At 30.8% G+C, this 20,938-nt stretch overlaps 1 protein-coding gene and 1 long non-coding RNA gene across 2 annotated transcripts in view; one reads left to right on the top strand and one right to left on the bottom strand.

The window, feature by feature from the left end:
* Nucleotides 1-20,938, bottom strand: part of LOC144852837 (uncharacterized) — a 57,186-nt gene that overhangs the window by 3,005 nt on the left and 33,243 nt on the right. Inside the window, exon 2 of the long non-coding RNA XR_013614342.1 lies at nucleotides 6,113-6,206. This is a non-coding gene — a long non-coding RNA (uncharacterized LOC144852837). The remainder of the gene's footprint in view (nucleotides 1-6,112; nucleotides 6,207-20,938) is intronic.
* LOC144852835 (uncharacterized) lies at nucleotides 4,611-17,575 on the top strand. The gene is made up of 4 exons (XM_078710860.1): nucleotides 4,611-4,717; nucleotides 13,334-13,648; nucleotides 14,846-14,952; nucleotides 15,945-17,575. The coding sequence occupies exons 2-4, from the start codon at nucleotides 13,360-13,362 to the stop codon at nucleotides 16,182-16,184; spliced, it is 636 nt and encodes a 211-aa protein (XP_078566986.1). The 5' UTR covers nucleotides 4,611-4,717; nucleotides 13,334-13,359; the 3' UTR covers nucleotides 16,185-17,575.

The following is a 20,938-nucleotide window of genomic DNA, read 5'->3' as shown; positions in this document are numbered from 1 at the left end:
TGTTGAGTTACTGTATTTCGTTGAATTTGAGTGTTGAGTTACTGTATTTCGTTGAATTTGAGTGTTGAGTTATACTGTATTTCGTTGAATTTGAGTGTTGAGTTACTGTATTTCGATGAATATTTTAAAGATGATACAATTTTCTCCAACGATTTATCTCGGGTTTTCTTGAATAGTATAGTCATATATAAAGGTGGCTGTGTTCAACCAGATGAGCTTGTTAAAAAATAATAGAGGAAAAATCATAAAAAGATATCAAAGCAGAACTGTAGGCCTATAGTATGTACAGCGTGAACAATCCGAATTATGTATATATATTTTTAAGTCAGATAAGTCAGAATTGTTACAAAAATTCAACAAGGCATTCAATTTTATCTTCATAGGCTATATATTAATATTTCATCATTTTTATTTTTTTAAAAATTATTATTTATTATTTTCCAACAGTTTGAAAATTGAGAAAACATTCAACAAAACAATTTTCCCGTCGACGACGTTTTCGATATATATATATAGTTATAAATAGTATTTGAACCTGTATGCTTTGGTAAATGATTTATAGTTAATTTGATTTGATATACTGTTTTCCTCACATTTACGGTCTTTTTACAAACATTCATTCCCGGTTAAAAATAAATAAAAAAAAAACAAAAAAAAACTATTTGTTTACTCTACGCATAGTTTGATTTCAACCATCTTATTGGATGAGACCAAAAAAATAAGTAATATAAACCCTGTGAGAAATATCATTCTCCCTATTTTACAAAATCTTGTAGATGTAAAGAAGTTATATACGGTAAGCCTATCTCTATCATACACTATGTTTTTCTTAATTTTCTTGCACTTTTGTTTTTATTGGTTTGATTGATGCTTTAGCATAATGCGGTTGTATAAGCCTAAATTATTATCAATTCTAATGATAAATAATTTTAATTGTGGCTTTAATGTTGAGAATCCGATTCATTTCTTATGTTACTGCCCTAAGTATAATACACAAAGACTGTTCTACTTGTAAGCGCTAACTCAATTATTGAAGGTATCTTAGCCTAGGATTTTTCTTTAACGTATAATTTTAAAGTGAAATTTTTGGATCTGATCTGCTTTCGAATTGTGAAAATGCTTTATTGTTTTATTATGTACAACAATTTCTTGTGAATTATGGAAGATTTGATTGATATTTCGGTTAGTTTTGTGTTTTAAAATGTTGTATTTATTTATTGTTATCTGAGGCGCCTTGAAGCTAAGGCGGTTCCACCAGTGTAATATATTGAATAAAAAAAGGAGAAATAATATGTTACGATTATTGCTATTACTTTCATATTCAAATGATAGGCCTACATAGGCCTACATCATCTAAACAAGTCGTGAGTTGTCATTTTGTAGGCCTGAACTGTTTATCATGGGGCAAACATCATCTAGAGACAGTGTTTGGTTTATAGGCTTCGATACTCTACCGTTAAAAGACGCAGTCTCCCATTTAAAAAGAATGAATAAAATCAAGTTTTGAATGGCACAATTTGGTGTTTTATTCACCAACAAAAATGAGTAAAAACAACAAAAAAACATTGTTTTCTATCCTATTTTTGGTCAAAGTGAAACTATTATGTAACATTAAAATGATCTATTCAACAACAAATATTTATTAATATTAATTTTATACATGTTTTCGTTTTTATACCTACGCCACATTCCATCTGTGCGAAATTTCGATCCACTGACGATTTGGCGTACTGTATACATGTCTTTACATGTGCTTTCTTCAGTATATATTGCTCGGCGGTTATAGGCCCTAATTTCTTGATATTTTTTTTAGATGGTAGTATTTTTTAAAAATTATGTTATTAATGTGTTTGTTGAAAAATAAATAATAATAATATAATTAAATTAGGCCTACATTATTGTCCTGAAAAACATAATTTAAAACCATTTTCTTTTGTTGAATATTCCATTTTAATGTCACATAATAGTTATTTACTTTGTTTCTCTTTTGTGGTATAAACTACCATTTTAATTCATTATTCATTCATATATTCGTCATATATCACAAACGCATTATAAATGTTAGTTAATAGTTCTCTTTCTTTATTACTTCTTTCCTAATTATTTTCTTGAATTTACTCATAATTATAATAAATAAAAAGTAAACATTTTCAAATGACAATCTTAACATTGGTATATATATATATATATCCAAAGGCAAATTACTGAAAAATGACAATGCTGTGGGTATCAGTGGCTGGATCTCAATGGAGATACAAAAAAAAAGCGAAAAGCTAAATCAAAACGATAAAGTAAAACAGCCAGAAAAGTTAGCAGAGCTTTCGGGCAATACTAGCCCTTCATCAGTGCAAGTGAAGGAATTTGGATAACGTCATAGCATAAAAACTGGCAATATATATATATATAAATAGTTAGGCCTATTCAATTTTCCAGGATCAAAAATTGGATCGAAACAAAAATTACTAAAAATGTGTTATTATATGTTATTTTTACTATCGTTTCTTTTATTTTTCTGATACTGAATTTGTTTATTGTTTTACAAATTGAATATATATTGTAAAAATGTTTGACCGTAATTACTCTATTACTGATTATGTATTTTACATTCGTTGAATCAATATATCACAGTTGATTATTTACTTATTTATCAATTTTTAATTGTATAATTTATAATTTTTCGATTATCTCTGTTATTCAAATACCTTTACAAATGTATATAATATTTTTACGACTATTACGAATATTTTATATTTGAACATTGGACATTTTTAATGTAATCGTTTTAAGTTGAACTAAGTTTGAACTAATTAAAATAGTATAGGCTAATTAACAATAAATGATATTACTAAAAGGCTTATAATAACAAATTTGAAAAAAAAATATACGATTACCTTAACAAAAAAATAAAATATAAACAACCACTTTCTTATTAAACTTACTAAATATAAAAAAAATATTCTACTCCATTACAGTTTGTTTTATGTACCCATCCGGAAGATTTCCGTTGAAAAAAAATTTTATAAAATGTATATAATCTATTTACATTGTACATTAATAGTAATAGTAATAGTAATAGTACATTAATAGTAATGAAAATTATGAAATGAAAATAAATAATGTTACTAATATAATAACAAATGTTCATGAAAACAAATTATATGGTTACTTTAATCAACAAAATAAAATATCAGTCACTTTCTTAATAAACTTACTAAATACTAATAAAATCCCCCAAATATTCTACTAACGAATTATAAAACTATATGATTTACACATCATTATTATTATAATAATACTACTACAGATAAAGCATATATATAGTTGGAACATACCAGTAAGTTGTTTATTGGGACGACCTATCTTGGTTTTTAAGCGACTTTTTTAACTCGCGGATTTTCACATCTTTACTGTTTCACAAATATTCTTTATTATCAGCTATCATCAATAGTTTCTTTCTTTGCGTTTTCGTTGTAACATAAATGTTTCTCTACAGAGGCAACCCATTTTGATATTGTTGAGAGCGCAATCTTGATATTATCCGTATGTTGTGTTCCATACATACAACGTCGATAGTTTGCAATACGATACACGTTCACGGCTTAAGCCGTCGAATATCCGTAAATGTCGAGTCTAGACGGCTTTCTTCACTATCACATATTTATGTCTTATACCCTTTCTCATTATTATTTATATCAACGTTATTGTTGCTGTTTTTAAACATTTCTCTATACAAAATATAGGCCAATTGCGTGTGAGCTAATTCTGACAACTTTTCATATCACCACACTAAACCTAAAAAATGTAGCTCCAATAATTTGAACACTGTTTTAAAATGTTTGAAATCTACGTGGTATGTAAATTGTCAAAATTGGTATTAGTCCAAATTCATATTGAAAGTAGGTTATCCTAGTAGACCCACAGGTCCCATAACTGCATAATAAATAATAAATACAATACATTGTGCTTTTATAAACCAAGATATCATTCTACCACTGATATCTGTATACTGAAATACATCCTCGTCCAAAAGATTCACGCTGATAAGATTATGCCTAGCTGATAATGACAAGAGATGAGTAGGCTTAAACTGAGTGGTATTTCACTTATATTTCTATGTGTAGTTGAACTAAACATACAATTTTAACGAAATGACAGAAGCGAAAACGACACGAGTACCTTTGTCTGATGACTGTCCGATACGGTTGATCGCAGCTAGCTAACTGGCCTAGATATGAAGGTTTTAATATGCAGTTAAATATGATGTTTTTACAATAATCTAAAAATCTAATTAAACAATTATTATTATAGTTTATCCTTAATATGATCATAAGGAAATAAGTTGAAATGGTATGATTTAAAATCGGTAACATTCAGATTATATAATATGTTATACAATGTTATCAAATTACAACAAACATACAAAAAAACACGTGTCAGCAGAAGAATGTGATTTGTCGTCATACAGTACGTTGTGTAAGATTGACTCCACTCGGTATATCGTGCGGAACCACAACATCCCAGTTTTACATCCAGACATTGGTCAAAATTAATAGGAGAAAAATACAGAAGAAATACGTTTACCAACTCTTTCCTGTGTTTGGCTAATAATTACTGATTGAATGTGGTGTGTTTTATAAGATGAGTATTGTTATTATTCTGTATTAATAAACATCGAATCATGAGCGGTCGCAATGATGTTTATGTTTAAATCTACCAGGTATTATTATTTTTTAAATTTCATTTGAATAAGTCAAGTTTGTTTCCTGGAATTGTTTTGTTATTGTTGTACTCGTCTTCTTTTAATATCTTCTTTAACATTTTGTTTTCTTTATATAATTTTTAAATTAAGATATGTTTAGTGTTTTGAACTAATCTTTACTTTTGTTTTTATGGCGTCTCCTTGCTACTATATTTAATCCTGTAAGTGACCAAATCCCCGCTATTGCATGTGAATTGAAATAAAATAATACAACATAACTGCTTTACTTTAAAAACTATATAATGATTGCATTTCTAAAGAAACTTCTCACATTACTCAGTTTAAGTAAGAAGAAGTCTTTAAAGGATTGTTAACATTTTGGCTTTTTGGTTAATCTTCCCGGTGTTCTGTCTGGTTATAAAGCATTTTATAATTAAATACGTAACTCTACCTTCTGATTAAATTAACCGTGTTCCAAAAACAGACGATCTTTTGGTAAATGTAGCTTTCTTGTATATACGTAAAACGTACCTTACCAGAGATTTACTTTGTAGCGAAAATAAAACTGTTTTAAGGGGTAGCTCTAGTTTTTTTTTAAAATTAATAAATAAGAACGAGCTTCGTGAAATAATCCTCCTGCAGGAAGTGTTCGTAATGTGGTAGGCCTACACAAAGCAATTATTTAAATATTTAAAAAAAAGAAGAAATAATAATTAAAGTATTGCTCTACGGTGGTTAAAAACCGCATTAGGCCTAATGTTTTTAGTTTTAGCATAATTTGTAGAAGTAGTAGTAAACGGGATTTGCAATAACAGAATTCAAACATTCTTAGATGATTCATTGATATAAATTATAAATAGCTAAGGAATATGAATTTAATTGATTCTTTATGAGTCGCGGAGACTTTGTCATAATTGTAAGTCGGTTTGATTAAAGTATACAAAATCCTTAAATTTTATGTTTTATTTTAAAATGTAAATAAATTGCTTCAAAAAATAATTCTATACCATTTTTCTACAATAATCTAAAATATACATACCTACTTATAATACAGTAACATAAAAGTAACTATAATATAATATTAAGTGGTTTTATTCGTTAAATCCAAAACCGACATTTTGATTTGCGTCAAAGACATACGGGTTAAAAAATAGCACTTTGCAACGCTTTACAACGAATTTATGTATTATTCTTAAAAGATGTTATTAGCATATCATAATAAATAATTTAGGCACTTAAAGCTCTGTGTACACTATCAAACTTTATGTGACAAAAAAATGTGATGTGCCCATATATGGACATGGTGATATCATATCATTACCGTATTTGGCCACATCACACAAACTATTTTGATAGTGTAGACAGAGCTTTTCGAATGTATCAACGTATCAAATAATATTGTAATAAAGGTACCTGATTCTCAGTGCTGTATCTCCACATACGACAATTACTATCCCAGTATCATAGAAATATTCGGCAATACAGCATCTCATAGGTTCACATGTGCCTGTATTATAAGGAGAGGTTAAGAGTTATGTCAAGATACTAGGCGATACATGCTGTTAGGGAAGATACTGGATCGGAGAAACCAAGATACAGTAAGAGAATCGTATGCCAAGCGGTGTACGGTAGGTTTTTAAATGTATAGAATAGTGCGTTTATGATAGCATATTAATACGAATACATTTATCAAATAAATCAATGCAAATATTATATATTTAAAAGATGAAATGTGGTCAGAAGCAACCAAGAATGTTTGTAAAAATATGTACGAGACCCAGGACACTACTAACGTTTAGTTTTCTTTACAACATGGCCTACATTAAAGGAGAGAGAGCTTTTTGTACGTTTGTTCTTCTATACATATAGAAAAAAAAAATTTATTTTCCATGGTTGTACATTTTTTATTTCACGCATCCACACACAACATGGGTATCAGGACGACAGGAATGGTCCTAGGAAGGTATTAAACTACATTTGAAAACCGCTCTGGGTGGGTATCTTTGTACGATACAAACAATTATTTAAATTAAATATTTTTGTTCGTACCACTTTGAAAATAATAAATAAATAAAATACAAAGACGATATTATTCCATTATTACTATGAATATAAAACTAGTAATTAATTTAATTTAATTTCAATTCCCTTTGCATTCAATTTATCATGGCGAATTTATTTTTCCGATAACAGTGATTGGCCTATGATATACGTTTTTGTCTCTAGACTTTGATTCCTGTAAAATGTGAATTTGTCTAGAAATTATTTAGGTTATGGTTATTGTACAATATTGTTTTTCAAATTCGACAGAAAACAAATTCAAGCAATGGTTTGACCAATACAAGTCTGACAATAAATTGTGTCAAAATACACCCACAGTACACATACTAACAATCCCACGCGAATACCGACATGTCTGCATATAATAACAGTTATTCAGGCGATAAATAATAAAATAATAAGCTTATTTTCTTGCCCCAATTTTGTTGATATATAATTATATGTTATAATTATAAGCTCAGGTAAGTCTTTTTATGTAAATTGTAGGCCGACTTCTGCAAGGCACCATCAGAATTGCGCGCAAAATGTATTGATCTTTGACATAAAAATACTGTAGCCCAATGGCTAATATAAAAAATAAATTAACTTACTTTTAAAGTAGATTGACGATTTCATTTTAATTCTCTTCTATAACTGTATAGGCCTATGGGTGATCTGAACCGATCTAGGCCTGTTACAATCTAGCCATCAGGCTGTTACTTAGGCTACCGACTGCACTCATGGTCGTTTGCTGCCCCTCACACTTTACCAGCTTAGGCCGCGTTTGCCACTTACTTATGTCGCCTACGCCTAGGCCTATATCCCGCCTATGACCCAGTTAATCTAGCTTATGACCACGGTGTGCAATTTCCATTCCGAATAGCAAATCGAATGATAATAATTATTTATGTGGTAATTAATGAATTAAGTCATCAATGACAATCAAATCATTCAATTATGAAATTAATAAATTACTATAACATTATATATAATAATGTCATAATAATCTTATACAATGTACATAGGAATATGATCAATGCTTCCGTAATAAGAAAATATAAATAACAATTTGTGATCTAATCCATTGATTTGAATAAAACAAATCGTGATCTAATAAAACAAAATCGAATGCGGTTTGTCTTTGAGACACGTGCAGTCAACAAAACAAGTTATAAAAAAAAAGAAGTTTATTTGAAAATTTCACTTTTAAAACAGTTGCACACGAATGCGTTATGATAAAAAAAAGTAAACATGTGTTGAAAAGACCATTAAATATGCATTCAATCTAAAACCATTATAACATTATCACAATGTATTGTAATATGTATTAAGACATTCTACTATAAGGACTGTAATAAGAGTCAGACGATTATTTAATAAAAACAAAAAGTTGAAAAATAATGTTAAAGATGTATTGTCCCTTTGACTAATTCCAAAAAAATAAAAAATAAAAGATTTCGAAAAAAAGTGGGTCATTTTGAAGTATCATAATAGTTATTAACTTTCACCAAAAATTAGTGGGAAAAAAAATCATTTAACTGAAATACAGACGTTTTTTTGTCCAAAAAATAACTTTGACTTCCAGTCAAAGTTTTTGATCAAAACATATCTCATAATGCAACGCGCTTGTTTGGCTACTCTGTATGCATAATCATAAAACTTTCTCGCGATCTGTGTGAGAACACCTTCTCAATCGTGACGAGTTGTAAACAATCCTAATTAGCATCATGCATAATGCTTACTCGTGGTTTGAAATCTTTGTTTACTTTCGCTCGTGACGATTTTCCAGACGAAATGTAATCAAATTAATTTACCTGTTAATTACGTAAACTTGTTGTTTTTGGCTCAAATTTTCGACTTAAAGTGAATAACTTTAATATTACTTTGATATGGCCAATTTAAATTTAGAATATTTTGACCTTCATTTTTTGTGTTTCAAGGGACAATACATCTTTAATTCTACTGATGACATTATCCAACATTTTTTTTTTTTTTTGTACGTGTAATGTATTGTATTGTAACTCAATATTTTAACAGATGAAATAAAATTGGGACGAATCTACATAAGACAAACAGTTATAGAATTTAAATTTCTAATATTGTGTGTAGGCCTAAATGGTTTGTTATTATTAAGAGATGTGTAGCTTGTCCCACGTAGAATTTGTATCTATCCTGGAAAGGTTACCGCTAGATCGCCCGCGTTTAGTGGAAATGGTCATAAGAAATAACATAGATTCTATATAATACTATTAGTTTTATTTTCCGCTTAGCGTTACCGCTCGTCTGTGTAAATTGGCTTTAACTGTATGTTGTTTGGTTTCAAATTTGACGTTCTAAAATACTAATCGGTACAAGGAGTTTTAATTGTGCATTGTTCTATGTTAATGTGCTGCCAGATTTTGAGTTTCAATGAATACATTCTAGATTTTTTATTGTGGATATTTTTAGATTATTATATTAAAGTATTTTAATATAATACTTTATGTTATTTTTTATGTGCCACTTACTACTGTTTTTTGTTTTGTTTTGGCAATTGAGAATAAGAAAAATAATAACAAATCGTTTTTTGTTGTATTTAGGCCTATTATAATTTAAAGGTCATGTTCAGGCGTATTCATAAGGTGTAATTATCATATTTTCTCTTTTTCTATACAATTGTGGGACTTCATTTTTAAAATTGTATTTACTTAGGCCTATACATAGAATAAATAGAAAGGCATTAAATTATGAAAAATAAATGTTTTTAAACTCAAACTTTTATTTTACACTAAAATGTTCCAAAAATCTCTTTTCTTCAATCATCAAGTACTACTAAGCACCTGATTGAGGAGAGATTTTTATTTTCTTTCGTCAAACAGTTTGTGTGTGCAATAAAATGTTGAAATGTCTAAAATCAGGTAAAACAAGTAAAATAATACTTACTAGTTTTGAATACAACAGTGCGTTGGTCTCTTTATTTTAAGTTTGGTTAAGAAGTCAATTTATGTGGGGTTCTCCCACTTTTATTTCTAAAATCATCACGGCTTAAACAATATAGTATAACAGCACAATATGACACCTACCTGGCTAAAAATTTATTTTAACAATATAACTTACATTCAATGTTATAAATAATATGTATGCTGTGTTTTAACTAAGTTACATCTTAATACAGTATAACAGCACAATGACACCTATAGTTAAAAACGTGTTTTTAACAATAAAACTTACATTCAATGTTATAAGTAACATGCATGCTCGGTTTTACTTACACTACACTTATACAGCCTATTGTTTCTTTACGTAAGTGACAGTACCATACCGTAAACCCAAGAAAGAGTGAAATTTCACTCTTCAATATTATAACATATTAAAAATTGTTCGATTTTGTAATGTCTTAATTAAAACAACGTGGCAAACACGTTACCCATAAAAATAGGACATAAGACTATTATCAGAAGTTATCCTTCATGTATTTAATACAAAATACTTTAGTGCTCGTTCAAACTCTCTTTCAATAACTGTGCAATCGCCCAGTCGTGGTCGCTATGATTTCAGCGAGGCCAGCTTACATAAAATGGCGAACCGAATAAAGTATACAAGAAACAACTACTTACAGGATTTGGAATACTTTAAGCTTACCTCATATGCAAAGAAAAGTGAACAATTACAGGTACTAAAACCACCTTGTATTTAGATAGACTTGTGTTATCATACCCATCCATATATCAACATTTAAAACAAAACACTCGATTACTTTCACCCTCCGTAAGTAATTAAATTAATATTACATGGACTTATAAAACATATTAACCTTTAGAATAATGACCTACATTTAAATAATGGCACACATAATTGGCAATGTAACGCCAGTATTTTATAGCCTTTGGGGTTATAAAATAATCTAGCTAAACTTAAAGCCCCCTTCCCTACGTTTTTTAGATCTAATTTAAGATCACAAACTATATTTAATGTAAAAATAATACTATATGGTCCTATTGCGATAACTTTTTTCGTCTTTAAACGGTTAAAAATGTGAAAAATAAGTCGATTCTAATAATTATAGCGGCCCGCTATAAATCCCAAAATGCATTGCGCGCGGATTGATTTTTTTGTTTTTCACCTGTAATTCGCCCACTTTTCGATCGATCGTGAGGCCAAAACAAATGGAAGACTCCTAACTTTTCAGCGAAAATACCGGGTTTTCCCCAATTTGTATCAACGGAGTCTGGCAAAAATAGAAAGACAATTAATGCAGCAACTATACAACGTCAGGCTAGGTATATAGCTAGCGTACGATGTTCGTACGTTACCGATGTTTACCAGCTAGGCCTACGAAACTAAGCCTAGCTAGGCTAGGCCTAAGACCGTCCACGAGAGGTCGATCGCCGCGAGCTACTTAGGTAGTGCATTGTTTCTCACTTTTTATCATAATTTACCATAAAACGTACATTTAAGACAAGGAATGACATGGTTTAATAATGGTGATATATATGTATTATTTTCCAAAAAACGTCCAAAATTGCAGGGAAGGGGTCTTTAATATATTTTGTGTTTTTGGAAACTTTTCAATAATCACAGATTTTTCCCTGTTTACGGTACTTTTTTTCATTATACTATTATTGCTGGGTGGTTTTCACACATTTGTATTTTTAGCCCTACAATTTATTCTTTTTTTTATTCCTAAATATCTAATTGCACATAATTTGTCGCCGTTGTTTATCTGTTAATTTGTTTAAATTAATTACACGTAACAGGTGGAGACCCCGCCCGTCTTTCTTGATTATTGCGTTCATGATGTACTGCTGTAGGTGTACTCGTCTAGGACGGAATTAGCGCACGCCTGTGCTAAGTTAAGTTAGTTATCTTTCGTTGCAATGTTACATGGTCATTATGCACCAACTTTTTGTAACCATGCGTTATAGGCCTAGTAACAATCCGTCGACGGCAGTGCTGTCGTGTATTAATACGTATAACACACCTCTTGTATCTTTGCCATTTGATTGGTTGATTGGGTGTCACATGACGTATTTGTATATACATCCTTACGATTGGTGTACATTTTGCACGTTTAGGTACAGTAATATCTTTGTGTAGAAATATTGAGATTGTGTGCGACGCCTGGGTCGAATATCCTGATGGAACTGTTAAAACCCAACCTCAGTTAGAGTGCGCCGTCTGTAGCGACTTTACTCCGCTGCTAAAATAATTCCGAGCGCCGTATTTTATTTTATGGACCTAGCCTTCAAACAGTAAGGTGTGTTATAAAACAAATGATTGATGAATGTTTTTTATTTGTGGAATAGACAGAAACTGTTCATTCATTAAACTCAATTTCATTAAACTAAACGTAGACTGTCTTTCAATGAATAAAAATATTCCTTCAATTAATTCCACTTATAAACATCAGTTATTTGGACAATATACACAATACTATAAAACCAATTTGAATGTCTTAATATACTATAATCGCACACTCACTGTCAGGGAAAAACACAACACACACTCCATATTGCTATTGAAAACTAATGTTTTATATTGTCTCGCTTTATGTTATAGGCTTAATAGGTTTGTAACTGTTTTTTCGTTAGAAGTTATGTTACTTCGCATCGGCTTCGGCCAGAGACACTGAACTTCGTAACTGTATGACCGCCGTTACTTCGGCTATCACACTGCTTCTTCGTAACTGTATCGGCTCAACCGCTGCTACTTCGCAATGGCTTCGGCCAGAGCCACTGGAACTTCGTAACTGTATCGGCTGAACCGCTGCATACTTCGCAATAGCTTCGGCCAGAGCCACTGGACCTTCGTAACTGTATCGGCTCAACCGCTGCTACTTCGCAATAGCTTCGGCCACAGCCACTGCAACTTCGTAACTGTTTCTTTTAAAGATTTGTTTTTCCCCTGAAAAAATAATTTTTACAATTTCTTTTTTTTTTAATATGCCATTTTAATGTCACATAATAGTTATCCACTTTGACCAAAAATTGGATCTAAACAAAATTTATTTACCTGAAAAAGCTGTAATTTAAAGCAAAAAATGATCTAATTGGCTGCCAGCCAATGGATTTTTGGTTAAATCAAAACATTTATTGTGTTATTTTATATTATTTGTTCGTGTTTTTTTTCCACATATTTATTTATAATAACTATTATTTTCTTTTTTAAACTAAACATGAAATTATTTTGTCTACCAAAAATCTTTTTTTTTTCAATTTATTTACATCTTACTTCTTTTATGTTTAAATGTACTAAATATTTAGTTGAATAGCTATTTAAATAATTATTTTAGATATTAACAATGTTTGCAGAAATTGATAAATTTCTTGTAGATTGTTTTTATATCTGGGTTGGATTGACTAATTAGCATATGTGTGTCCACACGTTTTGTACTTTCCTTTTATATCTCCATTTTGTGTTAAGCCTGGTCTACACTATCAAACTTTATGTGACAAAAAATGTGATGTACCCTATATAGACATTGTGATGTCTGGTTTGGATTGACTAATTAGCATAGGCGTGTCCACCTGTTTTGTAATTTACTTTATACCTTTTATATCTCTATCTTGTGTTACACTGGGAAGAAATGTGAATAAATAAATAATTTGTTTTCAGATAATTTGATTTGAAAATAGAGGAAGATGACTCCAGTAGGAAAAATGTCACTGTGTGTGCTTTATATGCCATTTATGTTATCGTTATCCTTGGGTTCGCTGATTGAATCAACGGTGGAGATAGAGACAAACCAATCCACATTGGCTTATTTTAACGACAAATTAAAAAACAGGGAGACGACGACCTCAGATACCGAAGAAGCCATGTTGGACCATCATGAAGTTGTAACACGAGTTGTGTCAAGAACTGGTTTATTTCTGATGATCGGACCAGATGGACATGTCCGTGGCACAAGTAACTGTAAAAACAAATACGGTTCGTAAACAAATTCATTATTAAAGATATATTAATTTCCCTCTGAAAAATAATTTTTTTTTATGAATTTTGATGAATATGCTATTTTAATGTATACTAATAGTTATTTACTTTGAAAAAACAAACCAAATAAACCTGATTAATTATTTAAAAAGTAAACCGAAAGACAATGATTGAAGCGAAATCATGTTTGTTGAGTTTTTTCCGAGAAAGTTTATTCAAACTACAAAATGGCCTATTCAAAGTTCGCTTTTATGTTATTTCATGTTTAGCAATTTCATTGTTTGACAATACTTATTTAATAATAATTTTGTATAGGAATACTATTTAAAAACTAAATAAAAAATAATAATAAATTAAATAAATAATACAATGAATAACATTGTCTATTGTAGGTCTATATAGAGTACAGTAACAATACTTGGATTAGGCGAGACTGTATTTTCGACCTGGTAAAATGTGATTGTCATTATGAAGAGCTATTGTAATAAAGAATGGAAATATAAGTGAGAGATTCTCACAAAACAGAAAACTAAATAGATAACATTGCTTTTATGTTCTTTTTATGAAAAATTGAACTACGAAGAAAAAAATTCGCAATTATAGTCTTTATATTTCTTATAGTTGTTTCTTTGTCTGCCAATATTACTAAATTAGATATTACGATTTGGGCGGAAAGGCACCGTCCGAGGAGTAAATACTATACCCATATCACATAATACTATTTCGGACATAGTCACCTCAAAGTCTCCTCTATATGAATCAAAAGTTAAAAGGTAAAGCATTTTATTCTGGTTCACAAGCTTAACTGGAAACTGAGGAAATTCGGATAAGGCCCTCCACGGACCCACGGCAGTCAGCAGTGCAGCGCATACCAAGTCAGCACACCGGTAGAGGATCCCCTACTCTTTTTCAAACAGTACCAAGTGCTTTAGCGTGCACTCGGTACCAACTGCTTTACATCCCATCTGAAGGACGAGGCAATGAGAGTAAAGCATCTGGCCTAAGGATGTAATCAGTATAGTACAGATAGGCTCGGACCCATGCCCATCACAGCCTGATATTATCATTATTATGTCCCTCTGATGATATAATTGTTCACGAATTAATGTAATATGATGCTGGTAAACATTGCATGTTTTGCATAATACTATAAAAAATGAATAAAATAAATATTTGTTTTGTTTTACATTATAGTTGAATTAACCATTTTTGCTGTCGGACCTAATTTGGTCATCATTCGAGGCACTGAATCAGGACTTTACTTATCAATGGACAAGCTTGGGAAAATATCTGCAAGAAATGTATGTTGGCTTAGAAACTGTCTTTAAGAAGTGGATGATGGCTGACGATAATGTTAATGCAATGAGGATGATGGTGATGATATAATGCTGATGTTGGTCTTGATGATGATGATAAGGTTGAAGTTGTTTTTGATGATGATGATAATGTTGAAGTTGTTCTTGATGATGATGATGATGATGATAATGTTGAAGTTGTTCTTGATGATGATAATGTTGATGTTGTTTTTGATGATGATAATGTTGATATTGTTCTTGATGATGAGAATGTTGTTATTGATGATGATGATGTTGTTCTTGATGATTTAATATGATGATAATGTTTGTTGTTGTTCTTGATGATGATGATTATGATGATGATGACGATGATAGTGGTGGTGATAAAATGAGATATGTGATTATAGATGATGATGGTAATGTTGAAGTTGTTCTTGATGATGATGATGATGATACTGTTGTTGTTGTTTTTGTTGATGATGATTATGATAATACTGTTGATGTTGTTCTTGATGATGATGATAATGTTGTTATTGATGATGATGATGATTATGATGATAATGTTGATGTTGTTCTTGATGATGATAATGTTGTTATTAATGATGATGATGATGATGATAATGTTGTTCTTGATGATTATGAGGATAATGTTGTTTTTGTTGTTCTTGATGATGATGATGATTATGATGATGATGATTATGATGATGATAATGTTGTTGTTGTTGTTCTTGGTGACAATGATTATGATGATGATGATGATTATGATGATGATAATGTTGTTGTTGTTGTTCTTGATGATGATGATTATGATGATGATGATGATTATGATGATGATATTGATGATGACGATGATGGTGGTGGTGATAAAATGAGATATGTGATTATAGATGGTGATGATAATGATGATTGTGTATTAGAAGATGATAATAAGTATGGTGAAGATGATAATAGAGAAGAAAATAGTACAGTTATTTAAGTCAAATTTATTTTTCCTTCAGAACACAGAGGACGAAATCCTGTCTGAACTAAATATTGATATCTTATGGCGGGAAAAATCCAGACGATCCTGCTTTATATCCTTTCAGTCGTTAGTACACGTTAAAGTAGGTAAACGCAATATCGATACAGCGTTTCCGAGTAGGACTACGACGCGTTTTCTCACAATTAACAGAAACGGCCGGGTAGTTTCATCCGAAACTAATACGGAGTTTAAATCTAATTTTATCCTAATATCGTAAAAAAAATTTGAATTATTAACGATCAAAAGTGGAACGGGTAGTTTCTAGTTCGTCTATTATCCAATGCTTACGGTAGTTTGTGCTAGATCGTATTATTTTTTGTATTTTATAGAAAACGTTCTAGAATAGGTTTGTTTGCCTTCCGCCAATAAGGCTACGTACAAAACATATGTGGTCTAAAAACGTAGCCCAAAGTTTTCTCCGGCCAGCGAATTTTTGTTCTCTCAAAGTAAGCGGTTCAGAAATCATGAATTATTCATTATTTCCAATGTGAAAGAATTACAAGATAGTCGACTTATTTCCTATCTATAACGCAACCTAACCCTCTAAATAATATCTCTTCGTAAAAAGATGTTGCGCATGGGATTCGAACCCCATACATCGACAGGCCCATATTTTAAACCATTTGACAACACACACGTGGTGGACGGCTCGGTGCTCGGTGGAAAGCGTTTGTAAAAGCGAATTGTAGTCAAGTCAATTCCTACGTCACACCTAATGAATATTCAATAAGGTAGCGGAGTATGAATAATGAATAATTCATATTTCTGCATCGATTACGTACGTAAATTATTATGCACATGGGGTCGGATCCGGGCTTTTTAATTGGATAATTCTGTAAACGTGACTTCCAAAGTTAAAGCAGCTTTACATATATTTTCAAATAGTTTATCTTTAATAATAGATTTAAATGCTTTTGAATATTGCTTATTGATTTTAATAGTAATGGAAGTTATACGACACCGGTCGCTTTTCTTAAATTACTACTATTTTTTTTCGCCACTCACAACTAAACCTTGCGAGGGTGAACTATAGTTTTTTTCATGCAATATTAAATATTAAAATTTAATTGTAATACGTTTTTTAATATAGGCCTAGAGATAGGCCTAATATATAAAATATATATATATAATTATTCCATCTTTGCTAAGCTATAATCATATAATAATTGCGTTAAGAAGGTCAGTAGAAGAAGGTCAGTATAACTGGAGATTTAAAATGATGGTCAGTATTACTAGAGGGTCAATGTAACTAGAGGGTCAATATAACTGGAGGATCAATATAAATAGAGGGTCAATATAACTAGAGGGTCAATATAACTGGAGGATCAATATAACTAGAAGGTCAATATAACTAGAAGATCAATATAACTAGAGGGTCAATATAACTAGAGGGTCAATATAACTAGAGGATCAATATAACTAGAGGGTCAATATAACTAGAGGGTCAATATAACTAGAGGGTCAATATAACAAGAGGGTCAAAGTAACTACTGTAGAGATGGTTAGTGGATGCATTTTTTCGGCTCTGATTAAATTATTATGAATGCATAAACAAAAAACAATAATGGTACCGTATATGTAAAGAAACTTAGAATAAGAATGTACAAATATGCTTATTTTTAAAATAAAAAGACAATATGTATTGATTTTAATAATAAGTTTAATTTCATGTGTGAAATATTGTAATCAGTACAAATTCATTCAACATTTTTCACGGACCCTTTATTTTCGCAACGATCGCGAAAATTAAGGGCACGCGAAAATTATGTTGTTGGTTACAGTTGTTTCTGTTGTACTTTTACAACTCCGTTACCAATCGACAATATAAACTTGACAACAATAATAAACCATCGAACCAACAAAACAAGTCAACCAATCAAAATATACCTACGGAACCCTCAGTAGGACATATTTAAAACAATTTTTAAGCTCAACTCCGAGTTTTCAATTTCCGAATAATAATAATAATAATAATAAATAATATATTTATACAGGATAAAACAATCAGATAACAGTGTATCTGTTTTACATTGTGGTCCTGTCTTTTTTTGATGCAATGATGACATCAAAAAATACGTAGGCTTAAAATCTATTAGTTTATCCGTAATGTTGGGAATGACAAACTGAAGCCTATTAATTACCATTTATGTTCAATCATAGTTTTAACAATCAATTAAATAAATAATAGAAATAAATATAAAAATAAAAATAAGATAACCAACCAATAATTAATTTTACACTTATATGAGTGTAGTTTTAGAAACTTTACACCTTTGTTTTAGCCATTTTAAAAATACTAAATCTTTACAGTATAAAATGTATAATAAGCCTTTTTTCCATAAGTCGAAAACGAGTCGAAAGTGTCTAGTTATAGGCCTACGCAAGCGTATGCATATAAATGACATTTACTTGCGATGCTGAAACTACGCTATACACCGATAACAACTCGGAAACACAATTCGTGCGAATACATTAACATAGCAGACAACAGCCTTTAATTTGTTCTTATTTCTATATTTTTCGTTTTACCCATAAGTATTTTGAACTTTAACCTTCTAAAGCACTGCTTCATAATCAATGGGGACTGGGGTTAATAAGTGTTAAGTGTATTCTAGTCTGTCAGTGTTATTACACTATCATAAAATTAGAAAAGGACATTAACATTCAATGTTACCTACCCATAAAAGTCAGGTGGGACATTTTTTCACTCACGGTCATATTATAATATTTATGGCATAATTACGAAAGCAGAAGGACGGCAATATAAAAGCTAGCCCATTTTTAAGTTCTCCAAATTAAGATTTACCTTTTTAAATGAAGGATGTTAAAATCATGTAAGAGTGGGTATCTCACTTTCCCTGTTTGAAATTAAGAATAATCTAAGGAATCTGATTTGATAATCGGAAGCCCATAATCAAGCGACAAAACGTCATGGATGATTATGTGGACAAAATTACATATTATACACATGAAACAGTATACATTATTTCCTCACGCCTGCCGATCGCTTCTCAGGTGGCATCTAGAATGCTGAACTAGAGTTAAGGGGTGCGAATGGCTTGGGCCTGAAGTGCTCAACTTAACAGTTTTGTCTGTATTGTTTAACGATGTTATTAATACTATTTTAGATGCATTTCAACCTCTGAGTTAAAAAAAATATATATATATAGTTAAATAGGCCTACAGTATAACAGGCATAAACGTTTTACGGGACTAAAGAAACATGGTCAAAGACGGGAATAGCAATGTATGGTAGGCCTTTATAGGCCTAAATTTAGATAAGTTTTGTGTAACTTTCAATATAGGCCTACAAATACCAAGATCTAAACATAAAATATCCTACTAAATATATGGGCTCCTAATAGATACCTAAACATAGTAAATAAACAATGGTTTGTGTTCTGTTTCCGTATTTATTCCGCAAGCTCTCATTTCAATAAATGCGAAATTACCTTAGATATAGATTTCTGTTGCGCGTGCGCAATCGAGAACTGAGGTCGCTGAACACCACACGGAAATTTAAAATAATTGCCCTACCATGAAATACATACAGACTTCATGACTAATACCAGTTCGTTTGTATATCAAATCAAACGGTTCCGAGTTCGAATCTCGGATGGAGTATTTTCACTCGCGTACAGTAGATTCTCTTTCCTTTCCAAAGTACAAAAGGCCTACATTATCAACTTTAAGTTAAAAGTTTGTCATTTTTTATTTGTATTTGCATTTTCATTAAATTTGTTGTTGTATAAAAAGATTTTCAATTTCATTTTTTTCCAGCTCAACTCAAACAGTGTATGTTGTTTTCTCGACCACAATAATAGACTAAATAGAGGGCAGTCTATGTTTTATTTATTCAAAAGTAGGCCGATATAATAAATAAACAATATAACAATCTGGATAATGTTAGTGACGTGCCACGCGAGAGAATAAGTCATTTGAATAATTTACTTCATAATTCCAAGATTTGTGATTTCCAAACAAATATTGCTAATCAAGAGTATTAGCCTATAACTATTTTTGTAGAATTATGTACATAATAATAGGGGGAGTTGGGCGATTTGCGACGATCAAGAACCGAGGACTAGTTACTACATTGTGCGCATGCGGGGACATTGGGACGTGTGCTTGATACCTCGACATATTTTAAGTCCAGGCGACGACCGAACTTACAGTAGGTCGTCGAAAAGATCCCTAATAAGGTAATGTAATATGTGGGACGGTAAAACATATGTTTGGTCTCCGTTGCTGAGATCCTACCGACTCAAGCAAAGGATAAGGGGCACCGATCACAAGCTCATGTAGACGAATGGGTACTCAGCAGAGACGGCGACATAATAGGGCGCTCCCCAAAGACGCGTTAAGTATAAAAACAAAAAAGGAAACAAAACAATTAATTGCTGTGTAACTAATACACTTAAACCGAAATAAACTATTGATGATTATTTCGTACATAAGACGTACGAGGCCATATTTTATAATTTTATCAAGTACGTAGCATCATTATATACATATTTATACATCACAGTACAATATGAATATACTTAACATGTACACACATTTTTTTCAAACTGGAGTACATACAATTGTGGTAAAAGCAATAATACGGTAAACACATATCTCGATTTCGGCCTATAATAAGTTGAACTTAAGAAGCAAATTAATTATTATAATACTACTAGTTATTAGATTAGATTATTCAGATTAATTTAAACTAATTGACGTCGGCCATAAAAAAAAAAAAAACAAAACTTAATTATCATGAACTGGATGTAGACAATATCATTGTTTTTTGTTCATTTAACTATGAATTTTAAGAAAGATATGAAATACTTCTAACGAAAAATCGCGATAAGAAAACAAGTGAATTTAAAATCTTATTAAATGGTTAGTGCGTTTTTTTCTTAAAATTTAATTTAAATATAAGTTGTAAATTGAAGTATATAAAAGAACAAATTGAAAATTTTAAAT

This window comes from Antedon bifida, chromosome 9 (assembly GCF_963402885.1).
Source record: "Antedon bifida chromosome 9, ecAntBifi1.1, whole genome shotgun sequence".
In the NCBI taxonomy this organism is placed as follows: domain Eukaryota; kingdom Metazoa; phylum Echinodermata; class Crinoidea; order Comatulida; family Antedonidae; genus Antedon; species Antedon bifida.
This window is presented reverse-complemented; position numbering and strand designations above follow the sequence as displayed.

Bases quoted from the DNA above. Each gene is read 5' to 3' on its own strand.
- LOC144852835 (XM_078710860.1), top strand. From the start codon at position 13,360: ATGACTCCAGTAGGAAAAATGTCACTGTGTGTGCTTTATATGCCATTT. The intron at 13,649-14,845 runs GTTCGTAAACAA...TTTACATTATAG, and splicing joins TAACTGTAAAAACAAATACG to TTGAATTAACCATTTTTGCT. The intron at 14,953-15,944 runs GTATGTTGGCTT...TTTTTCCTTCAG, and splicing joins GGAAAATATCTGCAAGAAAT to AACACAGAGGACGAAATCCT.